Source organism: Onychomys torridus, chromosome 6 (assembly GCF_903995425.1).
Source record: "Onychomys torridus chromosome 6, mOncTor1.1, whole genome shotgun sequence".
NCBI classification, from domain to species: domain Eukaryota; kingdom Metazoa; phylum Chordata; class Mammalia; order Rodentia; family Cricetidae; genus Onychomys; species Onychomys torridus.
This window is the reverse complement of record NC_050448.1, coordinates 110,428,039-110,455,736: the sequence shown is the minus strand read 5'-3', so window position 1 is coordinate 110,455,736 and position 27,698 is coordinate 110,428,039. Positions and strand designations below refer to the sequence as shown.

The following is a 27,698-nucleotide window of genomic DNA, read 5'->3' as shown; positions in this document are numbered from 1 at the left end:
TGACTTTTGTTTATGGCTGGCTATGTCCTCTGATCTCCAGGCAAACTTTATTTATTAACATACAAATAAAGTATCACCACACTTCACCACAAATAAAATATCACCACAAGGAAAGGAGGAAGGGAGGGAGGGAGGAAGAAAGAGAGAGACAGACAGACAGACAGAGAAAGAAAGAAACTGGTCACATTAAATGTGGTCCAGAGATCTAGTACAATACCCTGCATCTATAAAGGAGTGGGGGGGATTGTGATCATATGACTGTAGTATATTTTAAGCAAAGACATTAAGTCATATAATGATTGGTATGTATGGGCAAAAGGCATATGTATATGGACACTAGGTTTACATTTGTGAATGTATAGAAAGTGGCTCTTATGATGAAAAAGTTTGTTAGTATAACATTAAGAAAGAGCTGAAAGGAAGGAATTTTATTAAAAAGGAGTCACGAGCAGATGAAATTACAATGAAGTTCACCTTCTTGTCACTCCATCTCATGCCTGCAAGGAAAGCCATGACCAGTGTGGACAGTCCTCCTGACCCTGGGAAGCCAAAATGAACACTGCTGAACACAGCTAGCATAGCAAAGCCCAGAACCAGGAAGGCTCGCTTCCACACAAGGTTGTCCTGGAGGAAAGAAAAGTTGATCAGTTTGATTATTTTAAATAACTAATTTTTAATGATTGATTATTCTATACCTAGGATTTAGATGGAAACAAAAATATTCTGCATACAACACTTGCTTTAGTGAAATTTCCAATGCCATTATGAATGTTCTGAAACTTCAAAATAATGTAAATTTTATAAATATAGCATTTCCACATGCTTTTTTAATATTAGGAGATTTAGGAGAGTGAAGAGAAAAAGCTTTTGCTTCTCATTAAGAAAATTGATCTTGAAGAGAGATGTTTGACTATATTATGAGATGTTGGAAGTCTTATCTGCTTGACAGCATTAGAATTTAAAGTATTTTGATACTAAACTGGGTGCAAAACTCCACAATAAGTCTTGATTTAGTTGAATACTACACACCTTCTGAAAATGTACATATCCTATTATTTTGTAACTAATATTATTTTACAATGAAATTTGAAATGTACATAGAAATTCTATACTGTGTATTACATACAAATATGTTATATATTTGTATTAATTATATAAGAGTCCATAATACAATTACAGATAGGAAGTTCCAGAGCAACATTAGGACCCCATGTGTGTAGTTCTCCCTCAGTCTCATACATGGCACCAATAGAGCAATCAGAAGTTTAAAAAAGGGACCATTTCCTCAACTATGTCCGGCACATCCAGCTTTGAGGAAGGTGTTCTAGAAGTCTCTTCCATTGACAATTTATAGCATGGTTTTCTCAGATTGCTTCTTTTACCTGGTCACTGCTTGGAAAGTACTGTATAAAAAACCCAAGAAAAGATCCAGTAGCCATGCCAATTACCACCTCCAAAATGCCCCTGAAGATGTTAAAAACTGTAGACCCTGAAAAACACATGGAAAGAGAAACTTCAGCCAAGACTCTAAATCCATTAACACACAAGCTTTAGTCTAACATCACCAAGTTAGATCGCATAGCCAAATAGAAGGGAGTTCTTACAGACATTTCCTATGCTCCATATTTTTAAAAAATATTATTTTATGTGCATGGGTGTTTTGGCTGGATGTATGTCTGTGCACCACATGCATGCTGTGTCCAAAGAGGCCAGAAGGCCTTATATCTCCTGGCATTGGAGTTACAGACAGTTGTGAACTGCCATGTGGGTGCTGGGGAAATCAAAATTGGATATTCTGGAAGAGCATCCAGTGCTCTTAACTGTTGAGCCATCTCTCCAACCCTATACTCGCCATATTTTTGTTTTTATTATTATTGTTGTTTTTCACTTAAATTTTTTTGTTCATTTTACATATCAACCACAGATTCCCCTCCCACACCTCCTTCTGCTCCCCCACAACGTTCCACCCCCCCATCCCCTCCTCCAAAAGAGTAAGGCCTCCCATGGGGAGTCAGCAAAGCTTGGTATATTCTACTGCCCACATTTTTAATATAGATGATTTTATCTATTAAAACGCTTCTAGTCAGGTATGGTGTTACACACCTTTAGTCCCAGCACTCAAGAGGCAGAGGCAGGAGGATCTCTGAGTTCAAGGTCAGTCTGGTGTACAGAGCCCAGGGCAGCAGGGCTTTACAGAGAAACCTTTTCTTGAGAAAAAAAAAAAAAAGCAAATAAACAAAACAAAAAACAAACAAACAAACAAAAAACTGCTTCTATCTTTAAGAAGAAGAAAAACATTGTTGGATAATACTTTCAAAACCAAAACAAGGTGTGACTTAAGATACTTTTCATAGGTTTACTTACTTAATGGTTTTCTTAAGACTACCAAATTATGAAAGATAAAATTTATCATTCAGAGTAGGTTTATGTAAGGAACAAAATTAACTTGTAATTAAACCTCTCTCCCCTCTCCCTTTCCTTCTCTCCACATGGCCAGCTCAGCCTGGCCATGCCCACTCTGGATTCTCCCAGATGTGTCTGCCTCTGGCTATGCTCTCCTACATATCTATAATAGACTTTCTCCTCTACCATACCTAGGAACTTTTTTTTAACGTCCTTTTCTTTCCTCTTTTCATTCAAAGGACATTTTAATTTTTTTCATTTTTATTTTATATGTATGGGTACTTTGTCTGCATACCACATGTGTGCCTGCCTAAAGAGGGTAGCAAATCTCCTAGAATTGGAGTTACAAATGGTTGTGAGCCTTTATGTGGGTACTGGGAATTGAACCTGGATCCTCTGCAAGAACAGCAAGTGTTCCTAAGCCCAGAGCCATCTCTCCAGCTCATAAAGCCATTTTTCAGCTGTCTTGAGGCAAAGGGTACCAACAAGTTGATGTGGTTTCTTATTGATACAATAAGCATTTCTCTTATACATATACAAAAACTTACATAATTTTCCTTGGAAAGACAGCTTTTCTGAAAGGTGAGTAGTGTGCTTGTCAAAGGTGCCCTGCTGGAGATTTGGGTGAGCAGAACACTTGCCTGACATGAGCAAGGCCCTAGGTTCCATTCCCAGCTCTGTCTACTAGACACAAAACAAAAAGCCCATCTATGATGCATCACACTCCAGCTGTTTCAAGAAAGAATGTACTACACACTGGGCGGTGATGGCACATGCCTTTAACCTTGGCACTCAGGAGGCAGAGGCAGGCAGATCTCTGTGTTCAAGACCAGCGTGGTCTACAGAGCAAGTTCCAGGACAGACAGAGTTACACAAGGAAACCCTGTCTGGAAAAAACAAAAAACAAACCAAAAAAAAAAAAAAAAAAAAGGGATGGGGTTGGGGGAGAAAGACTGTACCCAAGAATCCTGAATGTAACTAATACTTTCAGTTTCTTTGTATGTTTAAAACAAACAAAAAATCTTGGGCTCGTACCCCAAAATTCTATCAGGAAATCTAGTCAGGTTCAAATTCAAAACCTCTTGAGAACAGGACTTAGGGGGCTGGCAGAGGTGACAGAAAAGAGTTAGAGTCAGCCAGGAAGATTCTCAAGCTGTGGAAAGCCCCAAACAGACTCCTCTAAGAATTCCTATCCACCTTCTGTTCTTCCTACCTCCTCTGTGACCTAAAGCAAACCCCATTGCTCTGAAGCCATGGTTCCTCGTCATGGCTACACGGGCTTCCATTCCCAAGGGTGCCTATTTTAATTGATCTAAGGCAATATCTACATTTAAAAAGAAACACAAATAAAGCTCCCTGGGTAACGGCACTATCTAGCTAATGCCAAAAACTTGCTTTAAAGGTTCCTACAAGGTTAGTGGTAGGAAAGTAGGTTTGCCTTCAGTAGAGTCCAACTAAAGATCTTTCCAGGGAGGCGGGGGACACTCATTAGCTACAGAACAAGAAAGTAACACTGTAAAACCTTCCAGGAGACTAATTTACAAGGGACTGACAAAAAGCTGAGGACAGAGAATACTCCCATTTTAGAATCACAGTGGCCCTCCCACCCGGACTGGCGTCTGGTGTGTGCCTATGGCAAAATCCCCCTCACATTTGTGTGGTTTCTACACCTCGACTTCCCTAGACCTCTCCAAGAAGAAATGACGCTCTGTAAGCCTCATTACCCTGTACCTGCCTCTCCTGTACTACATCTCTAAGGCCAAAGAATGGGGAGACAGGCAGCCTCCGTTCAGTGATGGCTCTGCAAAGGATCCGGCCCCTTCCTCACAGGCATTACCTTAAGCAAGCACGCGCCATGGTTTAAACACTTTAACTCCATCTCTGCAGAACAAGAGAACAGCATGCTCTGGACAGGTGAAATTACCTGTGGAAAAGGCCACACCCAAGCATGTGTTGAAGCCAGTGATGGCCAAAATGTCATCAAAGCTGCCAGCGGCCATGAGTAGAGTTGGAACACCTTTTTCAACACCGTAGCCTCCTTCTTGCAGAAGGAGCATTGAAGGGACCACCACTGCTGGGGACACAGCACCTATGACAAAACTGAGCAGCCGGATGTCAGACACCGTGGTCTAAGGAAGCTGCTCGCAATGACGACCTCAGAATTCATAACAATGCCTCCTCCTTTCCTACACCTTTAAAGGTTAGGCTTTGGATGACTGCAGTCTCTCAAACAGCCCAGAAACACCAGATCAGAAACACGTATACAGAAAGGTCTATAAAACACTGCTTTTTGAAGTATAATAATGGACAGTCTGCTGGCAATGACCTAGGTTGCCTAAATTATATGCAGCATGAGAGATGTTGAGTCAGTAATGGAGTTAGGCCATAGTAGGTGCTTTAAAAAAAACAAAACAAAACAAAACAAACAAACAAACAAAAACATATATACCAGTCATGTTTTAAGGTGTGAAAAATTATCATGGGCATTCTCAACAGGGCTTCAGTTAGGTCTTTAGATGTGAAATAGGACAACAGATCTGAAGGAAGAGGCAATGAAGACAGGGACAGTGAGCTAGTAATAGCAACAGGTGTAAGGCTGGGGAGCATTTTACATACTCACTATGTTCTGAACACCCACTGCGAGGACCTCCCTCATAAGAACTCACTTCAGGGCCGGGCATCATGGCGCGTGCCTTTAATCCCAGCACCCGAGAGGCAGAGGCAGGTGTATCTCTGTGAGTTCGAGTCCAGCCCGGTCTACCAAGTGAGTTCTAGGATAGGCTCCAAAGCTACACAGAGAAACCCTGTCTCGAAAAGCCATTAAAAAAAAAAAGAACTCATATCATCAGCACTATAACACTGTGAAGTGGATACAAGTAGGGACATCAAGGCACAGAGACTGGATAACTGGAAATCACAGAACTGGAGCTGGGATCCAGGTGGTGAACCCTGAGTCCTACTTCTGACCGGTAATAATGTCTCCATGCCCAGACATACACACTAAATTCTTGCTATCTACTTTTGGCGTGTGCACACCTCATGGTTCTCACCCACTGGACGTGAAAACATGACACTAGAAAGAAAGTGTAGAAGAGCCACCAAGTCACAATGTCTGGTGGCAGGAGGAAACCAGTGGCTCCAGCTGCTTGTGGAGGCTCTGGGGTAGGATCCAGCAGCTGACTTCTGAGGCATGGTCATAGAGGGGAACAAACTGAACTTCTTCAGTAGTTTAGATGACCACAGTCACTGCCAAGTTAGCAGCTGCAGGGACACAAGCTGTGTCTGAAAACCAGACTCTGTAGACTGTGCTGCAGTGCCTATGATATATTTTATGGTTCTCCTAAGACAATGTGATTTTACATTCTTAAATGGAACCAGGAAGTTCCAAGTGCCCCTTGATACCTTCCTACGAAAAGGAAAAAAATCATTACCCCAGTATGAACCCCCACTGCCAAGGCAAACCCATCAGGAAGTGGGAAAGGAGCGCAGAAGCACACGCCTCCACAACGCAGGGACCCACGGCCAGTCGTACACACACACCCTTCAGTTTCTTCAGCGCCTGAGAAACAAGAGTAGACATATTATGTTCCTTCAACCTGTGGACAATATGACCTCTAGCGCTGTCTCAGACCGTGCTTGGTCGTCATGGTTTCTCCGCTAGTTTTATGCAGCAGGCATTTCTGCATTCTACGTGTTTGGGAGACAGTGCACCCAGTCCTCACAGATAGCCTGCAACAGGCAACTACTGTTCCTCTTTATAGATGTTATCATGTAAGAAGGCACAAGTTAGAGTGAGTAGTCTCAGTCCATGAAATTGGTGAGGGTTGGGGCCAAGTTTACAGTCACCCAGGTGACTTCAGTGTCTGTATTTATAACCCATATACTACTGTCTGACGACCCATTTGACTTGTGGCCTACAGTCCCAGAATGAGGCTAGATGAGGATGTTTGTCTCCAAAGGTATTCACATTGCATATTCAAAGGCATATGGGTAAAAAGCATTTTAAAAAGCATGCCTAAGAGCCAGGCGGTGGTGGTGCACACCTTTAATCCCAGCACTCGGGAGGCAGAAGCAGGCGGATCTCTGTGAGTTCGAGGCTAGCCTGGTCTACAGATGCGGCAGTTCCCTGAGCCAATGCAGTTAGCCCTATTCTGTTGTGTGATATTGACACATTGTTTCCCCATAATCAGTACCTCTCACTATGACTGGTATCTGTGTCTTCCCCTCCACAGTAACACCTGTTCCTTCAAAACATAGTACGGGAACATTTGGATTCTCACGAGGCACAGGGTGGGAGATCAATGGCCCTGCCTGGCAAAAACTCCTCCCTCTTCCTGAGATTGTCCTGTGCATTGTCCATTCTCTTCCTGAAGCTTAATATTAACATTCACTGTTCAATAATTAGAAATTCATACTCCATACCTTTGGGTCCAGACCGAGGCCAGCACGAACCAAAATGACAGAAAGGGCTATGCTTCTCAAAGAAGAAGACCACTTCTGCTGGATCCGGACATTATCACTGATGGCCGGGACATTTCTCAAGAGAAACCCAGCAAGCAGCATGCCTGGAACAGACCAGTCAAACAGGACTAGTTAAGTTTTCAAACAGGGAGATTTTTTTTCAATCACTTTACACATGACAGGGACTACAATGTAGTTCTTCCTTATGTTTACTTAGTCTTTAGATGAAATAAAGTTAAACTCATCATTTAAAAAGTATAATAAATAAAAGGATCAAAGAAATACTTCATATGTAAAATTATTAGAATAATTAATATTGTCCAAATAATTGATTATAGAAGGGACACACAAAGGATAGCATTTACAGGGAATAATGATCAATTCCTAAATAAGATGCTTTAATCCAGTGTCAGTTCAGTCATCCCTGAGTGCAAACAGCTCCTAGAATAATTTGCAATGTCAGGTAACCTGTGCTATCAATAAATACTTATATGTATTCTATTTATCTTCACAGGAGACCATTTAGTAAGATACACGTAACACACTTTGTAAAGGTTTGGAAGACCATTATGGTAGCCAGACACTGCCCTGCCATGCCAGACAGTGCTGCTTCCTTTATTTACTGTCCACCATTTACTGGATCTCTTCATTATTTCATATAAGATGATGATCGTGGAATCATCTGGAGACGGAAGACTATGAGTTCTGTTTATAGAGATGAATGATAGCAACTGCATATGGCAACAAGCTTTCTGCCTTCAGAGCAATGACCCTGACAGTATGAGGCTGAGGAAAGCCAGCTGACTAAGGGGGCCCAGTGTAGTTCAAGTTTTCCTGTGCTCACCCGGCACCAAGGTCCCACAGCCACTTATAAAATTCCTGTGTCCCTCCTGGTCCTGTAACCACTCAGACCCAAGTAAACACACAGAGGCTTATATTAATTAAAACTGCATGGCTATGGCTCAAGCCTTTTGCTAGTTAGCTTTTATATCTTAAATTAGCCCATAACTATTAATCAATGTATCACCACACGTTCCGTTCTGTTCAGTGGCTTTTCCTGTGTCTCATTGCATGTTGCTCCTTGGGCAGCTCGCTGGCATCTCCCCACCTTCTTCCTGTCTCTCCTTTGGATTTTCCACCTGCCTCTAAGCTGCCTTGCCATAGGCCAAACAGCTTTATTTATCAACCAATCAGAGTAATACATATTTGCAGTATACAGAAAGACATTCTCCCATTTCCTTTTCCTTCCTTCTAACTCTATTTTTTCCCTTACAGCTTATATACCCCAACAAAATCTTTCAAGCAATATAAAAATTACAATGTTGTTACATTCTGTTTTTCAAGTGAATGAGTTCAATGAATACCAGTAAAAAACAGCACGTTTTCCATATGTCTTACATGATTAAACATTTTACATATTACAAGTGAAAAACAAGTTGTCTCAAAACCTATTTACATTCATATCCAAGCAACTTGTTATAGATTATCAGTGTAGGCAAGCAAGGTATTCTCTTACTGCTGTGTTTTGGGGTTACAAAGAAAGGACCAATCACTTTATTACTTATCTTGAAAGGTAATCTTATAAGGAATCTTAAAGGAATCACAAACCTAAACTTTTATATATGAAAAAAGAATCAGTCAGCTCTACTTTAAATCTTTAGGGTACATACCCACTCTTCAATAGTTCCTTATATCAGAAGATTGAGGGCAGAAATGGGTAAAGGAACTAATCACCACCTTTGGTCATCAACCAATCCCAGCAAGAAAGGCTAATGATAATTGGGCTGCTTTGTTCTTGTTCCCTGACGTTAAAGAGTTCCCCACTCAACTATGTACCTTTCTAAACTTTAGATTGTCTTCTTGGGTTTTTCCCATCAAAGCTATTGAACAAAACTCAATTGTTTTTCTTAATCATTAACCTAAGCCACAGTCTATATGGCTCCTCAATAGAAACTCATGTGTTCCAGCTGTGTGATACTTCCTTGTTTTATTTTTAATCATCAAAATACTATTTAAACTACCATTATTATTATCAATTAGACTGTATCTATAAATTAAGAAGAAATCATCTTCATAATAGTGCACAGGTTAAAAATGCCAGTAGGATGGGATATTTCTATGAGATAAACACACTACATTACAGGCCGTGAGGATCTCCCCTCACCCATTCACACCATGCCAGATACCAGAGAAAGATGGCAGCAGCAAACTTGTGAAGGCAGACACTTCCAAACACCTGGTAAACATGCCTGTGGCCAAATTATCCTGTTATGCAGCCCTGCTGGGTGAAGCCACTTCAGAGTCTCTGAGCCTGATGAAGGTCTCACTAGGCGGCCTCTGTGGGCCACCACACAAAATCAAACCCAAACAAAACAATTTTAACAAGCCCCACCTTGTACCATTTATTGATCTCTGCATCACAGACACTTCTAGTATAGCTGATTTTAGTGTGTCCACATGAAGTTACTGTTTATAGAGTTCAGGAAAAAAAAAATGGGCAGAGGCACATCATTAGATGGCATAGCCATAATCTCAAGAGCTTAGATAAGAGGAAATATAGTAAAAATAATTAGGAAGCGACACACTTTGAGTACTTGTTGCTCTTCTTCCTACATGTAAACTATTTAATTGTAAATTTATACTACTTAATTAAAAAAAAAATCACCACATGTACAACTGGCTCACAAAACTCCTTTAACAACTGGTGCCAGAGAGATGGCCTAGCTGGTAATGTGCCTGCCTCAAAAGTCTGGACCCCAGAACCCACTTGAAGATGAAAGGCGAGAACTCACTCTATAAACTGTTGCACACAGCACACATACGTGTACACGCAGCACACATACGTGTACACACACACACACACATACACACACACACACACACACACACACTAATTTTTTTAAATTAAAATTTGGCTTTTGTCTCCAGGATAGCAAACACTGAAATATTTCATTCTTCAATTTCCCAAAGCTTTCCAGAGTGTTCTTAAAAGCTATCATTTGTTTCGAGGGAATCAGGAAGCATTTGGCACTTACCAAGAAGAGGAGGCAGAGGAGGCAAGGTTGGAAACTTAATGAGTCCAAACATTTTGCCTCCGGTGACTGCACAATAGAATAGGATTATGATTCCAAACAGATTTCCTCCTGGAAGACACTCGGGGCCGGTAACTGACCACACCACAGCCCACAGGAGAACAACCATGGTACCTAAAGAGAGAAAAAAACAAAACACAAAACAAAACACAAAAGTAAAAACCAAAACACCAGGAAAACTAATGGTTATATGCAAACTTTATAGTATTCTGAAATTATTTTTAAGTAAACATTGGATCCATACGCAAATGTTTAGAACCGTAAGTTATAAAGGACATCATGATGCAACAATGAGATGACTGAAGAACTGGAGGAACTCACAGCACCTGTGAGTTCACCTGTTTTCCATTCTCAGCCCCATTGCCCTCACAATGCTAGAAGGAACCACCATCTTGCAGCACAGGAACAATTACTAATACAGAGAACAATCACGTCTTTGCCCTCTTATTAGATACTTGAGACTATTTGCACTCTAGTTATACTCCAGTATCTAGTTCTGCCTTGAATTAAACATTAACCATCACTTCTTTTACCGTCAATGTTTGCTCAGAATTATCACACTTTAAAAAATTAAGACCATGATCTCTTGCTATGTTACCACAAAATGAGAAAGGCAATTAACCCAGTGACCAAACTAATGCCCCCTTTTCTAAAACCTCACAATTTTTTTTTTCAGAGATGTAAGCAATTATCCCAGTGAAATATCTAAGGCACTTTCAGTGTTTACCAATGGTGTACACAAGCTAAGATTACCAGAAAGTGTTACAGGCAGAATGGAGGGCACAACATGTCAGCGGTTACATCTGACTTCATTAAAGCATAAACTGAACTTTTCAGTAATTCCACTGACAGAGGTAAGAGTTTTCATTTTTCCATGCCAGGATCACTTTAAAAGTCTCTAACTCTCCTTTCATTCCCAAAACCTGGAATACAATTGTAAATGTTATTTATGTGTATATTTATAAAGTGTGTCTAAATCAGGCTTAATAGGTGAATAATTTATTTGTCATTTAAGATTTTGGAAAAACATACCTTGCATGTAATCATTACTTCCCAAGAAGAGCTTCTATATTATGTTAAATGACACAGGAGCAAATACAGAACAAAGCCACCAACCTCAGAATTAGAAATGTAGGGAAACAGTGAACACATGCTTATCTACTAGGATCCCTCAGGAGCCCTCACTTTCCTGGAATGTTTCTGAACAATTCTAAATTTAAAAGTGAGTTCTCAGGCTGGAGAGAGCGCTCAGTGAGTAAAGCGTTTGCCCAGCACATGTGAGAATGAGAGTCTGGATCCCTAGCAGGTGAGTGCTGATGACAATCTACCTGTAATTCCAATGTTTGAGACACAGATGGAATCCCAGAACAAACTGGCTAGAGATACCCTGTGAATCAGTGGACCCAAGCAAGACCCTGTGTAGGGAGCCAGTGAAATTCTCAGTGAGTGTGTGTTGCTGATCTGGGCATGGCCATGTCAAGGACCAATGCCTCAGCCCCATAGAGTGGCAAAACCTCCCCCATGTGAGGTTCAAAGGGACAGCAAAGCCTTCTTCCCATCCAAGTGCAAATGTTGACAGTATGTCTACTATAGCCTTTTCCCTGGATATTCACAGCCTGAAGACTGCTCCCCACAGAGTCTGCTCCCACTGAGGTAAGCTAAGCCTGTCTCCTTGTTCCGCTGTATGTAATAACCCTGACTCCTTGTTTATCTGTGTGTAATAAGCCCTCTTCCATGTTCAGCTGGACACAATAAACACGCTGAGCATCCCAGGTACGTATGGCAGCTTCTCCATCAGAGAGCCCAGCCCACCTGATCCTAGCTTCTCTCTCTCTCTCTCTCTCTCTCTCTCTCTCTCTCTCTCTCTCTCTCTCTCTGTGTGTGTGTGTGTGTGTGTTTTCATATCCATGCCTCCCCAGTTAGGTCAATCCCTAGTTAGGGCCCCGGAGCCAAGTCATGCAAAGAGTATGGTACCAGCCTCAATATTGAAAGTGAAGAGTGATAGAGGAAGACCCAAGATCAACCTCTGGCCTCCACACACATGCATATTCGTGCATAAACACACACATGCACATAGAGATGCATACAATGCCACAAAATGCTAAAAAGGATAAAAATAAAAATGAGTCCTTAAATCACATTATTCATTTTTAAGTATTCTTTGGGGAATCAGTATCTGTTTTTGTTATACATTTTTAAACTAGATATGTGTCATATTTTCAGTGGTAAAAATTTTTAAAATATAAATATAAAGGAGAAAAGAAGTATCAAATTATGTGTGGTCTCTTCAGCTGGTTTGCAATGTTCCAAACAGTTTAACATTTGTTTCCACACTGGTTCAGAATCTTACTTTTCCAGTAAAAACATACACTGCCTAAAGTATAACATATTATATCTGCTTTCATTGTCCTGTATGAAATTGATATATAAAAAAAAAATCCTGTGAGAGCTCCCTTCTAAAGTACAGCTCCAAAAACTTAGCTCAGGTTAGGTGAGTGGTACAGGGCTGCAATCCCAGCTCTGGAGTAGCTGAGGCAGGAGGGTCATGAGTCCTGAGCGACACAGGCATCCTTTGTTGAAACCAAGCAACATACACACACACACAAACACACACACACACACACACACACACACTCAAAGTAAATGGGAACTGAGAATTGAGCCTAGGTTTTCAGGAAATAATACATAGAAAGCCATAAATATATTGCAATCATGTTTTCATTTCTCAGTAGTTTCCAAAACTGTCTTAAAATTTGCTTTTATAGAAAATTTTCAACCCTTTCTTTCTTATATTATTGCAGTTTAACATACACCATGAAAGTGCATGCATGCACTTGTGCACATGCATACACACTCCCACTCTCTTTCATTCCCTCCTTTCCTAACTCCCCCCCTTCCGGTCTCCCTCTTTGTGAACAAAAAAATTGTACCACTGATTACGAACATGTATACACTCATCAAATTTCTAACGTATTTTAGGTTGCCTTCATAAACTAAAAGACAAATATATCTCAACTGAAACAATATCCAAAACAGTCTGGATAATCCTTCTCCCTTCCCCAAGCTCTCAAAGTTTACGAAGAAATGGTTGAATTGCAAACCAAGATTCTTCCTTGTAAAATGACAAGGATTTGATTAGAAGCATAAGGTGATCACTGTTTTGCTCAATATTAGTCACACTGCTTTCACTGTAATGACAGTGACATTTACATAATGCTTCTCTGGTAACCAGACATTTACAAACAGTGTTCTCATTGGAGCCTACAGGGATTGTGTAAAATTATTCAGATCTAGAAAAAGTTCTTTAATCCCTGCTCTTTTGACTCAAAAGTGTACTAGCTCAAATGTGGTGGCCACAGACACCTTCAAAACCACAGTTTGAGATGGAGTTTTTCACTCCCCCACATGACTGTGTGGAGCAGACTCACAACCACTGTCAGCTGTCCCACCTCGTAGTTTAAGAAAGAAGTGCATTTCTTTTGTCCTTTCAACGGTATGGTTTTGGAAACTCTCACTGTGACTTTCATCTTCTTTTCTGAGTTCATCTCTGCCATATACACACCATTTGTTATCACTTTGCTCAGCCAGCCATGTGGAGGGCAAGCCAGTATCCGTCTCAGACTCTGCAAGTGACTGGATTCTCTTGCCAATTCCTGCGGCTTCCCTTCACCACTGTTGAGTAGGTTGCTGTCTTCTGTTGGCTCGTTCCCATCTTTGAGGTTCACGACCCTCTCCTCCTGGTATTTAGAACAAAATTTTTAAATCTTTCAAAATGTATTTTCTTGCATCTTTTAGCTATTGGCTTATCACATTTCCAATCAAATTGCTATTATTAAAATCTAGGATAATAGCTTATGGAGAAACACACAACTTCATTACCAACAAGTCAGCTAGTGCACAGAACCAGAACCACTGGAGAATACTTAACAATGAGTCCCTAGTTTAGAATTTTAAATGCTTGAGTCACATAGACATAAAGCTACACTGTACAATACTAGGCCCCAAAATTGGTATAATTAAGACATAATTCAAGATGATAGCAGGTAAATATAGCAAAGTATTCAATACTCAAGAAAGGGGAGGAGGGAGGGGGAGGGAGAGTGAAAGACAGCAAGGAAGGCAAGACCAAAAATGCTCCTAGGGCTTAGGCCAGGAACACACAGCATTTCATAGGCTATTTACCAACCTTGGGTAGGGCCAGCTACCAGTGACCTGAGCTGGGAAACTGGTAGACATTATCCACCCTGGTCTATATGATCATGAGGATTAAGTATGAGGAGAATTTTCCTTCTTCCCTCCTCTCCTTCCTTCCTTTCTTTCTTTCCTTTTTTTCTTCCTTCCTTTTCTTCTTCTCCTCCTCCTCCCCCCTCTCCTCCCCCTCCCCCTCTCCTCTCTCCTCCTCCTCCTCCTTCTTGTTCTCGTTGTTGTTGTTGTTGTTGTTTTCTTCTTCTTCTTCTTCTTCTTCTTCTTCTTCTTCTTCTTCTTCTTCATCCTCTCTCTCTCTCTCTCTCTCTCTCTCCCTTTCTTTCTTTTGAGACAGAGTCTCACTAGGTAACTCAAATCGGCTGCATACTTACAGTATTTCTGCAGCACTCTCTGAATGCTGGCATTCTAGGAATGTGTCACCTGGCCCTTCTGGGAAAATTGTTAATTGACTGGTAAAGAGTGAAGAGAAACAATTCTCTCAGCTTGGAAACACATAGTAGTGAAACAGCTGGCATTTCCTGCCTTTGATTGGAGATCTTACCCATAGTCCTTGATGCACAGAAGCTGTGTGACTGGTCCCTGTGGATGGCTTTGAATCCTGACATTCAACTGTCTTATCTTCATCCTCCATGTCTTATAATTTCAAAGACGATGATTCAGGGATGAGGAACAAGATCTGAATTGAAGAAAACACAGTAAAGACACAGCAGTAACTGAAGACCTTTGCAAGGAGGTGAGTAAATCCACTTCTTTCTTTCCTTGGAATCAGGAGGGTGGATACACGCTAAGTCAGACTGCTCTCACCTTTCCATCGCTGACCCTTTTTTTTTTTTTTTTTTTTTTTTTTTGAGCCCAACGTATTTAGCTTCATTCTTATCAAGTTTTTGGCTGCTCTTAAAATAAACCCTTGTTGGCCTATCACATCTTAATTCCTTTCCCACCATCCCTTGCGGGTTATGTTTTGAAACACACAGAGCAATATCATTTCTAGATTGTACTAACTAATGGGCTGACTCCACAAGCAGGAATGCTCAGGTAACTTTCCAGTGTTGACACCAGGAATGAGTCACCAGTGGAACCCTATCCCGATCTCCTTATTTCCTGAGAGTCACTTATTTCTGCCTTGTCTGTGTTTCTGTATTGTTACAATTGTTGCAGTAAAATTTCCCCAGGTGAAACTTTAAGTCCATTTAGAACTGAATCTGTGCAACTCTAAAGCTCTAGAGAAAAGAAAATAATATAGTTTGCCTCAACCATAATAATTTTCTTGGATATATTCTGAAATTTGGGGGGATAACTTAATTCTTCTTGCTGCAATTTGAGATCATTTTCTGTTTTTGTGGTTTTCAGAGCAGGTGAGGAAGCGATTAGGGATCTTTTTTTTTTTTTTTTTTTTTAAGATTTATTTATTTATTATCTATACAGAAGAGGGTGCCAGATCTCATTACATGTGGTTGTGAGCCACCATGTGGGTGCTGGGAATTGAACTCAGGACCTCTGGAAAAGCAGTCGGTGCTCTTTAACCTCTGAGCCATCTCTCCAGCCCTGCGCTTAGGGATCTTTTACAGCAGTTTCCAAATACTTCTAAGTCAGAAATGTGGCCTCAAAAGAAACAAAATCCTTAAATCCAACAAATGGGACAGGTGACCGTGGGCCTGCCACATCCTTGTCCTTCTACAGGCAAGTGATGCAGACTTTGAAAAGTCTGCCTTGCTAAAGACCGTTAGATTACACCCATCCCTAAACCAGCCGCCAAAGTCTATTCCCTTGTTTGGCCACTTCCTCCTCCTAAGGCTGACTACCAAGGTCCAGCTATGGAAGTATTGAAGTCCAGCAATCAGAAGCCCCCTTTAGCTCACCTAATTAACCTGTCCAATCAAAATTAAACACCTCATCCTGACACAGGGTTTCTCACTTTGCCTATATAAACCACCGTTTGCCTATGTGCCGCATCTGTCTCCTCTCTAACCAGAGGTCGTCCTTTGTCCCTCTCAGAAAAACATCCCTTCTCCCTACTCCTTGTTCCCTTCCCTTCTCTCTCATCCTCTATCTCCTCTACCACTGTGGGGAGCCCCAAAAAGGCTTGACCACACAGCTGCCATGACAGGCTTAGAGGCCCAGACATAGCTTCTGGCAGGTAACACCTGGACCCAGGAAAAGCCATAAGCTGACCCCACCCAGCGGGCCCTGCATCTAAGAGGAAATGCCTGACATTCCAAACATTCCCTATACTAGACATATGTCAACCAATCAGGGTCCTGAGCCCTGGAAATCCCCTCACCCCAACCTCTGCTAGGATTAAAAAATAAACAAAAACAAAAACCCACCCTCCCTGGGATCTAGACTCTGCCCTCACCGCTGTGGGGGACAGCAGAGAGACCAAGCTCAGAGCTTAAAAATAAAGGCTCTTTGCTTTTACACATGGGATTCGGTCTCTGCGGTGGTCTCTTGGGGTTCCCTGTGATCTGGGCATAACACCACCATGTCCTAGCCCATTCTAACACAGACCTCCCCTTCTTCTTGCTTAAAAATTACACCTGCAAGGTCATTTGCTGCTGTTTTCTGCCTGAGTCAGAAAGCAGTCACTTAACTTTTCTTCCCCACTTAATAAAGGATCTCTGTGTGAAAACAGGAGTTTGGTGTGGTTTGTGCCTAATCCAGGTCTGGGAAGGAGCCCCTGATGTGCAGGAGTCCCCTTCAGTGTGTATGAGTACTTGTTAGTGCACATGGGTGCAGATGCCCAGGGAGGTCAGAAGAGGATCCTGGATCCCGCAGAGCTTGAGTCACAGACAGTTGTGAGCACCCTGCTGTAGGTGCTGGAACCTGTCTTAGTCACAGTACTACTGCTGTGATAAACACCAGGACCAGAACAACTTTCAGAGGAAAACACTTCATCGGAGGCTTGCTTACAGTTTCAGAAGGTGAGTCCATGATGGGGATGGGGGAGACGGCAGCAGGCAGGCAAGCAGGCATGGTGCTGGAGCAGTAGATGGGAGTGCACATCAGATCCACAGGTTTCAGACAGAGGTGGGGCTAGTCCTGGCATGGATGTTTGAAATCTCAAAGCCCTTCTTCAGTAATACATCTTCTCTAACAAGGCCACACCTCCTAATCCTTCCCAAGCAGCTCCACTAACTGGGGGCCAAGCATTCAAACATATGAGCCTATAGGGGCCATTCTCCTTCAAACTTCCACGGAACCACTCAGGTCCTCAGGAAGAACACTACACACTCTTAAATGCTGAATCATCTCTCCAGCCCCAAGACTGGCTACTTTCTTATTTGTTGCATTAGTTAGTGACAGGAACGTAAGTGAAACCATTTTTTGTGTAACTTGGAAACTACGTTGAAAACATGTCATGTTGTTATGAAATAACAATTTGGTTGACAAAATGAATATAAACAAACATGTTTTGACTTAAAGAACATTATTGTTGTATAAAAGAAGAAAAATATTTACAAACCTAACATGTTTTGACTGAACAAAACAGAAAAATATTTATGTCAAAATGTGTAAAATACCCCAAAATTAAAGACTAGGTGAGCCTGGTGAACTGAAATGCATGAAGAGTTTAAGAAGTGAAACTAGACAGTGGTCCTTAGGGACTGCACCGCCATGCTCTAGGGATGCTGTGTCTCAAGCCTCTGTGCTGATCTCAACAGGTAAAAGGACTTTGAGACTGGCTTTCATGTGAGTCTTGCTTCCCATACAGGTCCACCTGTCAGTGCTAGACACTGGCCAATGCTCTCAAGGACCTCTGGGACTTCCAACAATGCCATCCCCTGGCCTGCCACAGCAGAAGGACTTCAGGGCACATGTAGGTCAAGTCTGCAAGCTCTGGAAACATTCTAACCAGAGACCATTCACCAGTGGAACCCTGAAGTAGTTTTCTGTCTGTGTAGGGTAAATGGGCCAGCCAAAGAAACCCACCCTGGCCCTGAAACCAGAACCAAAGAAACACACCCTAACCCTCAGACCAGAGCCAAAGAACACACCCTGACCCTGAAACCAGAGCCAAAGAAACACACTTTGGCCCTGGAACCAGAGCCAGTGAAGAAATACACCCTGGCCCTGAAACTACAGCCAAATCTACCCCTGACCAACTTGACCATGAAACCAACCAACCCCTGAACAGGAAAGCCAACAATCCCTGAGCATGAAATCTAACCAATCTGAGCTTGTCCTGGACTCCTCCTTCCCAAATAAATCTTTCTTAAAAGAGTTTTGGGTGAAGATTTTTTGCCATCGAGGATCAGAGTCTCTGATGGGAAGCTCCCTTGGGGGTGGGGGTGGTATGATGCTCAGCTGGAATGGTTCGTATATTTATCTCATATTTTAACTTCCTCTTAATAATGCCACAATTCTATGACCCAATCAAGAGATTAATCAGTTCATTAGGTTAGACCCCTCTTTTCTACTCTCCTAGATAATTCTCAATCCAATGGTCAACAACCAAATTAATGATTACATTTTTTTTTTTTTTTTGCCTGTGATTTGGATAGGCCAATGTTTAATGGGGGAATCTTATTGGGAATACATTGTTTGATACCATTTGTAATATATATATTTCTCTTAAGCTCACATTAGAACTTAAACCAAAGAGATATCAGTAAGTGGTATAGATTTCTAGGAAGAGATTAAGTCACTTTTACAAAGTAATCCATTCTCTCGAATGGATTGCTGCTCATTAAAAAGAGGTTGAATGGCTGGCATGGTGGCTGGCACGGTGGCACAACCTTTTCTCTTTGTCTGCATGTCTATTTGTGTTTGTTTGTTTTGAGACAGGGTTTCTCTGTATAGACATGGCTGTCCTAGAACTCACTCTGAGGCCCAAACTGGCCTCGAACTCAGAGTTTTGCCTACCTGGTGTGTGCCACCACACCCTACTAGAACACATCTTTAATCCCAGCAGGAGTCAGAGACCAGCAGATCTCTGTGAGTTCAATACCCGTCTGGTCTACATAGAGAATTCCAGGACAGCCAGGGGTATATAAACCTGGTGTGTGTGTGTGTGTGTGTGTGTGTGTGTGTGTGTGTGTGTGTAGAAAAGGAGGCTGAAGGAACAGATCTTCCCATTCTGCAATGTCAGGTGACATTGCTCCTCCAACCCTCCACATGAGGACGAGGATGCAGCAAGAAGGTACTGGCTTGTATACCGACAGCAAACTCTTACCAGACACGGGATCTCAAATTCCATACCTTGGACGTTCCTGCCTCTAAAACTGTGAGAAAAAAGTATCTACTATTACAGTAATCATCAACCAGCTTGTAGTATTTTGTTAGAGCAGCATGAGTTGACTGACTGTTGGGAAACTCTCTGTGCTGTATACATTTAAGAGTTCATTACCCTACACAATGGAGTACTACTCAGCAGAGAAAAACAATGACATCATGAAATTTGCAGACAAATGGATGGAACTAGAAAATATCATCCTGCGTGAGGTCGCCCAGATTCAGAAGGACAAACATGGTATGTACTCACTCATAAGTGGATACTAGATGTAAAGCAAAGGATAATCAGACAATAACCCACAACTCTAGAGAAGCTAGCTAACAAGGAAGACCCAAAGAGGGAGGCATAGGTCGCCCTGGGAAGGGGAAATAGATGAGATCCCCATGAGTAAACTCAGGGTGAGGGGTGGGCAATAGAGGTTAGGAGATAGGGGATGAAAACATAAGGGAATGGGATGGTTGAACTGGAACAGGTATGGAGTGAGAAAACAATGAAAGAGATACCATGATAGAGGGAGACATCATGGGGATAGGGAGAAATTGGGTCCTAGGGAAGTTGCCAGGAATCCTCAAGGATGGTCCCAGCTTGGGCTACTAGAAATAGTGGAGAGGGTGCCTGAACTGAACTGGCTTACCCCAGTGATCAGACCAGTGAATACCCTGACTGTCATCACAGAGCTTCTCTCCAATGACTGATGGAAGCAGATGCAGAGATCCACAGCCAAACACGAGGCAGAGCTCCAGGAGTCCAGTCAAAGAGAGAGAGAAGATGGATTCTATAAGCAAGTTTCATGGTGGGGAAACCTGCAGAGATGACCAAACCAATCTAGAGGGAACTCATGAAAGTTGGATCAGTGGCTGAGGAGCCTGCATGGGACTTGACTAGTCCCTTTACATGGCCAGACAGTATGTAGCTTGATCCAAGAGAACTTACCCAGGGTCCGAGAATCTGAGCTTGCTTTACCCAGCAGGGCTGCAGAAGGGGATGATTTGACCACAGGTGTGGTTGCCAGGTGTTTGGAAGGGTCTGCACTTGGCTATGCAGTGTGCTTTGATCTTGCAAAGGGAAGGTCTTTTGCCCCACCCCTTGACATTCTTATAAAAAGCCCTTTTGAATAAATGGAAAAGGCCATTGGGCGTTGACCCAGGTCCTCCCAAAGCTATCCTGTGTTTCTGTCTTTCTCCTCTTCGCTATCTTTGTAATATTTTCTTATCCCTCTCTCCTCATCATAGGAACGCTTGGAAAGGTGGGAGCTGGCCTCCCACATTCTAGCTCTGGGTTCTCAATCTAAGGTTCCATATTAAAAGGTCCCCTACTCAGCAGTGAAGAATTCAGACCAGGACATAGAGGAGGTTAAAACTTCTCTTGAGAATTCCTGAAATGACTAAAAATGTTTCCTGTGAGAATGACCTTATCTGAGAGTTCTAGGTGTGTCAACCACATGAGTTATAGATAATGGCTTACTGTATGTCTAAAAGCCACTTGTTCAGATATAACAGTGGGTTGTTTGCTTGGCTCTAGGGATAAAGTCAGGACTGGTCTAAATCAGTCTTTAACATTACTCTTTTTCAGGTTTTGGTCTAGGGCTATGAAGGATTCATGCCAATGGATTAATGTATTTTTTTCTTAGCAAAAAGAAAGAAAAGGGGAAATTTTTAACTTTTTGTCTTTAAGTGCATTTGTGTTGAGGGAAAGCTTTGGCTGATCATGTGTTTTAGAACCTTAACAGACAGCCTTCACTCATGGAGGAAAAGTCAACCTTGGCTAATCATAGAGAGCAATCTAGAGCCCTGAATAAACCCTAGACCACTACCCCTTACACATCATGCTCTGAGAGAAAGGGAATTCGATTATTTTAAAGGGAGTTTTGACAATAAAATAAATCCTGTTACTACAAAATGCCTGAAACATTTTGGCAACTACAATAGGTGAATTTGCTTTGGAACCTGCTCTCAGAACTTCCGACGAGAAGCGGTGTTGAAACACTGCCTAGCTTCTTGATCATCAGTGGTCAAACCCTGGGCTAGTCATGAGATGCTGGACTCAAACCCTGAACGATGATTTCATTTAGAAGTCATAGAACAGACCATTCCAGTCAAAGAAATTGTAGGAGAAAGGATTATTTGTGAAGTGAAGGTTCATGATGGGAATTCTATGTGCTGTATTACCTAGGATATAGCAGGTACACAAATGTGAGCAGTTTGAGGAAATGGCCTCTAGACCTAACCCCATAGCTTCACTTCCCATATAACAAACAAACAAAAATGAATAAATAAAAACAAACAACAAATACCCCCTCCCCCAAACAATAGGAGTTAGGTTTAGATGGTTCTAGGGTCCATACACATAACAGAAATCACTTTAGGTATGTTTTGTTGTTATTTTTTTGGTTTGGTTTTTTGAGACAGGGTTTCTCTGTGTAGCCCTGGTTATCCTGGAACTCACTCTGTAGACCAGGCTGGCTTTGAACTCAGAGATCTGCTTGTCTATACCTCCCATGTGCTTGGATAAAAAGTGTGGGCCACCTCTGCCCAACTCACTCTAGGTATTTTAAGCAGAAAGATATGCTACATGGAGAATGAATAATCCTGACAGTTTTGAAGTGTTAGAAAAGCAAGATCTAGGCTGGACCCTCAAGGACGAATCCCAGAGCACTAGCAATTGACCATTAAGAAATGTTCTATTGGATTGGAGAAATGGCTCAGAATTTAATAGTATCTGCTGTTCTTCCAGAGGTTCTGAGTTCAATTCCCAGCAACCACAACCCTCTGTAATCAGATCTGGTGCCCTCTTCTGGCCTGCAGGTGTACATGCAGACAGAACACTATACATAATAAATAAGTAAATGTTCTATTTTTGCCACAGGCGAGAGTTTTCCCAGGGTGTGTGATAGTCAAGAACATCATGGTAGCTGCCACTAGAGAAGCTGAGATCCGGATGCAATCTACTTAGAACAAAAATGTATTTGTGGTGGTCTGAGCATGAATGAACTCCATAGGTTCATGTATTTGCATACTCGAACACTAGTTGGTAGAAGTGTGAAGGATGGATTAGGAGGTCTGGCCTTGTTGGAGGAAGTGTGTCATTAAGAGCTGGCTTTGAGGTTTCAAAAGCCCACAAAATTCCCAATGTATGTTTCAAGAGTAGAGTTCTCCGCTGCTGCTCCAGCGCCTGCCCACTTGCCTGATGCCATGGTGACTACTGATTTTAACCCTCTGACACTGTGAGCGCCCCCAGGCTCCTTTCCTCTGTACGTTCCCTTGGTTACAGTGTCTTCTCACAGCCATAGAAAAGTAATTAACACAATTCAATCACCTCCCTCAACTAACTTGTGGAACAGGGTCTCACTGTGTAGCCTAGACTGGCCTCAATCTTTGATTCTGCTGCCTCAGGCTCCTGAAGTCTGCAATTACAGACCTGTCCTACTGTGACTCCCCTGTCCCTTCCAATCACCTCCAACAGCCTCAAGGTTGAGGATTTAACACAGTACGGCTGAGTCTGAAAGTCTCCAGGCGCAGGAGCCCCAGCACCAGCAATTCCGAAGGCTGCCATCACCAGGGCCTTCCTCAAGGACAGAAAGCAATGAAAAAGGAAGACGGCTTTGGCCTTGCCCCACCTTAGGCATATTATCTGCCTGTTAGACTCTAGATCTCCAATCAAACTCAAAGGGAAGGAAGCCTGTGGAACGTTTTTAGTTTTCCACTGTGTGCTAGATAAGAATACATGCCAGAAGCAGATGAGTGTCAACTTCCACATTCACATGTAAACTTTTCATGCAAGACCCAGGACCTGGGCTACTATCACTAACACCTCTGGCTTAGTCTTTTTCTCTTTTTTTTCTGAGACATGGTCTCACTATATAGCTCTGACTGTCCCAAAACTCACTATATAGACCAGGTTGGCCTTGAACTCACAGATATCCACCTACCTCTGCCTCCTGAGTGCTGGGATTAATAGGCAGGTGCTGCTACACTCAGCTCATCTGGCTCATTCTTAAGGCCTTATGTCAGTACTCCAAAATTGCAGAGAATATAGCTGGTGGGGTGGTAACCCTAAAGACTTGTTATGCCAGAGAATATATAACACGCCTTAGTCACTTGACATAAGCTAGAATCATCTGGGCATGGGGGACCTCAATTGAGAAAATGCCTCTATCAGATTGGCCTGTAGTCAAGTGTGGGGGACGTTTTCTTAACTAATGCTAGATGGGGGAGGGCCCAGCCCACTGTGGGAAATGCCAATCCTGAGCTGGTGGTCCTGAGGCCTGTAAAAAGGCACACCGAGGAAGCCAGAGGGAGCAAGCCAGTAAGCAGTGTTGGTCCATGGCCTCGAGCTCACTTCCTGCCTTGAGTTTCTACCCTAAATTTCCTTCATGATGGACCGTAAGCCAGTGAGATGAAATTAACCCTTTCCTCCCCAGGTTGCTTGGACTCCTGGTGTTCATCACAGCAATAGAAGGCTGATACTTGGCCCACACCCCTAGCGCATCATGTATGCTGAGGGCCTAACTTCCTGTTTAGGTATACTCTGATCCCAGAGTTGCATTCCTCCTGTAGGAGGAAACAGTATGTCATTCACACTCGCAGAGAAGACCTGCAGCTGTCTGTGGAACCGAAACTCTTCATTCAAGGACTTGGAAGGAAAACCGTAAGGCAGCGTCCATGGAGAAGCCTGTGAAGGAGCACCTACTGCTAAGGGGGGGGGGGGGGGGGGGGGGTGGGGGTTGAGAGGTAGAGGAAAACAGTAGACCTGTGTCAGACACAATCTCCATTCTGTCTGGTGGTGTTGGTTTCCTGCTGGGAGGCTAAAGCTTCTTGTCATTAATGTTTTGGTGAAATAAGTCTCACCCGAGCCTGGAGCAAGAATGAGACAAGAAGCTGATACCTGGCAAGTAAGCGCGCACACGGCTCAAGTGCTTTGAGCCGGCATCATGCGGTCCAGTGTCCAGACCCGATGATCCTCAGCACCCTGAAGTGCTACCCAGTCCAAATACAGAAACAAGGAAAACCCCGCTCAAATCACCTAACGACAGCACCACAAAGACCCCAAACACGCACGCACGCGCGAGCGCGCACACGCACACTCGTACACACAGACACCCCACCCACACACTATGGTGTGTTACTCACATCATTGCTCGCCGTCTCCGGCACAGGCCACCCGGCTACCGTAGACTGGGAACCCAGCCTAGGCTGCCCAGGCGGCGGGGCGGCGCCGGGCTGGGGGCCTGCGGATAACCCCGAGGTCCGGGGGCGCGGCGCGGGCGCGGCGCACTCTCCGGATTCAGGGCTCCGTGTGCTCAGCTGGAGGAAGACCCCGACCGGCGCGCCCCGCTTCCCCGCAGCCCTGCACGGCTCACCGTCCCGAATCTCCCAAACTCTGTGATCCCTCGCCACCTCCAGGACTCTCAGTGTCTTCCCACGGGCTGGGCAGAGGCAGGGTTCTTCTGTCAGGTGACAAATGGTGGGATGAAACCCAGAGTAGAGTTTATCACGGTCGGCCTCTCGCTGTGCTGCTTTACACTGTAACCCTCCCACCGGCCATTTGTTTTTTTATTTCTGACTTCCAGTTTGGTGTCTTCCTTTCCTACTTCTTTTCTTTTAAAGCAGAGTTGAAGTTCGTTGTGGTGTTTTAACGTGGATTTTAACCATTAGGGTTAAGGACGTGAAATGCTCCCAGTCAGAAAGACACACCCAAATATGGGAGTGTGGGTTTCTCAGAGGACAGTGCTCCCATCCCTTACCTGGTTTCACTCCTTGAGCAAGTGCTAAATCCAGTCTTGGGTTTCAGGGATGCAGGTATATCAAGCAAATTTTTATGCCAGACAGAAATCATGGGTGGTTCGTCTGGCCCATCCTCGGAATGAACCTAGGCTCCATCCAGTACCCTTTCTCAGAGGTAATGAAATGATACTTTTCCTTATATGAACTCGTTTTCTAAAACTTGCAAAAATTTCCATTCTCCTCAGCTTCCTCTACCTGCAGGACTAAGACGTATCCCCCCCCCCCCCCCCCCCACACACACCCATTGGTCATATGATGTTCGTTTGATATGTCTCTTTATTTGATTGTCATGAGTGGAAAACATGAGACTTTTTGGCTAGATTCACTCCTGGTTTCATTGCTTATAACGGCTAAGCTCTGACAGAAGGAACTGAACATCTCTTGTTGGAATCTGTCTTGTGGAAGTCACCATGTTTAAATGAATTCATTTGTTTCAACTATACTTGAATCTGCTCACAACACACAGTATTTCATTATTCTCCACTCTGGTGTCCATTCATTTTCTAGATAAGGATTTCCAGCATTTTGATCATAACACACAAAAGGAAAGACAAGGCATTTAGCCCAAACCCCTAATTTCATAAACTAAAAAACTAGCCAGGCCTGGTGGCACAATCTATATATTCCTAGCAGTCCTGAGGCAGGAGAGTGGTGATAACAAAGCCAGTGTGAGCTACATAGTGAGAAGCTGTCTGAATAAACAAAGCTCAGACAACCAAACAGGTCAGGGCAGGCTGGGTGGCCAGTCCAGGTCAGGGCAGGCTGGGTGGCCAGTCCAGGTCATGCACGACCAGAACCCTAACCAGCCTTATCAGTGGAGTGGTTGGCCGTCTGTCTGCTCAAGCACCCTTTGTTGTGGATTTCAATCCATACTCATCAACTGCACCGTCTTCATACACAGAATGTTTATCCTTGCATTGTGGACCCCACAACTATCCTGGCTAATTAAGTCTCTTTGAGAAAAAGCAAAGAACCAAGTGCTGGCTTCGTGTCATACAGTCTTCTAAGGTGACAAGAAACAGCTCACACACACAACCTCAAAGCTGGAAAAAGTCACTTGTAAACAATGCTATAGAGTTATCATTCATAAATTCGCCAACACTTCTAGAATAATTTATTTTCTTTAATTTCACTTGTCTCCTGCTAGTGACTGATTTCTCTTTTTGCAGAGCCTATTTTCAGAGTCATGTGCTTTTAACTTGTTATCCTGGAAACCACTGAAAAACATCCCTGGATTTAATCTACAAAAATCCTATCAGACTGACTGTATTACACGTTAATTATATATTCTTAGTCCCATATTGAATATAATTGCTGATTTTTAATAAGTAATGTCTAGACTAAGGAAATCATACTTAATATGTGGTAAACACTTGGTCATTTTTCTTCTACATAACAAGGCAAAAAAATGTCGTTGTGAATCAGAATTCCTCTACTCAGTCATTAAAGCCAGCTCCTTTTCACCTGTGGTGTGTATTTATGGTTGTGTAAAAATCTCAAGTTAGTATCAACAAACAGAACAATGCAGAACTTTACAAAAACATTTCAGTTTTGAAAACTAAATCGAAACTGGAAAAGAATATGAATATTTTTCCTTTAAAAACTTTTTTCTTTGTATTCATATTTTAATTTTACTTGTTGTTATAAACTAAGGTGTCCTCCCCAAATTCCTGTGTTAGACCCTGAACCCCCAGTGTGATACTGGTCAAAGGTAGGGCTTTGGGAAATAATTAGGCAACAAAAGGTCCTCTCCAGTTAGGGACGAATGCCTTACAAAAGTGCTGAAAAGGCCCAGGCCTTTTCCTCTGCTTTTCTCAAGTGAAGACACACAATGTACCCCTCTGAATACTTGGAATCGGAGATGTTAGGAATCTCCAGCTCTGGCTTCATTTTATCCCCATCCCCAAGATGTTCCGCTGGGAACTAGGGTCCCACTCCTTCCATTCCAAGCCCTGTAGTGGGTAGCCATTCCAGCCTTGGCCTGGAAGTTCCAACCCCCATTGCGGCTTCAGTAATGGTCACACCCACAAGGCGGGGCGGAGAGAGGACGCTGAAGACCCAGGATCCAAAGGAGAGGTCTCTCTTGGTGCCCTGACCCTGGATGCTGGAGGTAGACTGAGCAGAGTTCTCCGGAGAACACTGCTGGACTGTGCCATACCTTTGCCATACCCTACAACCTACCTATCCCTTCATTTGTAAATTACCCCATAAAATAAACCTCCCTTTTAACTACATGGAGTGGCCTTAATAATTTCACCAATAAAGTCCCGCCCTCAGAAAAAAAACCATCAAGCGGAGGCTCCTCCCCCAGGGTGTTTAAGATCCAGTCTACAGACTTCCCATGTTGTCCTACCCCACCCCAGACCACCCAGGAATGCTTTGCTCATTAAGTCTGGACTTTTAATTTGGTTTGATTTCACTTTACTGCAATGGTGGAGATACCCACCACTGGGGATTTTTCAAAACACTTCTCAGGAGCCTCACTAGATACAATATCTCTCAGGCACCAGAAGGCTAAAC

At 42.9% G+C, this 27,698-nt stretch overlaps 1 protein-coding gene across 8 annotated transcripts in view; it reads right to left on the bottom strand.

Moving 5' to 3' along the window:
• The window catches only part of Slc9b2 (solute carrier family 9 member B2), a 45,521-nt gene extending 20,178 nt beyond the window's left edge, over positions 1 to 25,343 (bottom strand). For 3 of the 8 annotated variants that reach the window (XR_004945235.1, XR_004945234.1, XM_036190788.1), the window contains exons 1-9: positions 24,525 to 25,010; positions 14,704 to 14,838; positions 13,519 to 13,693; positions 9,900 to 10,070; positions 6,826 to 6,968; positions 5,835 to 5,962; positions 4,328 to 4,503; positions 1,383 to 1,489; positions 475 to 624 (exon numbers count right to left, since the gene is read on the bottom strand). Coding sequence is in view for 4 of the 8 variants with exons in the window: in XM_036190788.1 (XP_036046681.1) it covers positions 475 to 624; positions 1,383 to 1,489; positions 4,328 to 4,503; positions 5,835 to 5,962; positions 6,826 to 6,968; positions 9,900 to 10,070; positions 13,519 to 13,693; positions 14,704 to 14,793 (1,140 nt within the window). In the remaining 4 variants the exon portion in view is untranslated. Of the gene's footprint in view, positions 1 to 474; positions 625 to 1,382; positions 1,490 to 4,327; positions 4,504 to 5,834; positions 5,963 to 6,825; positions 6,969 to 9,899; positions 10,071 to 13,518; positions 13,694 to 14,703; positions 14,839 to 24,524; positions 25,016 to 25,138 lie in introns of those variants that run through there. The other 5 variants (XR_004945237.1, XR_004945236.1, XM_036190789.1 and 2 more) reach the window with 4 other exon arrangements.
• Between the last annotated feature and the right edge of the window lie 2,355 nt (positions 25,344 to 27,698).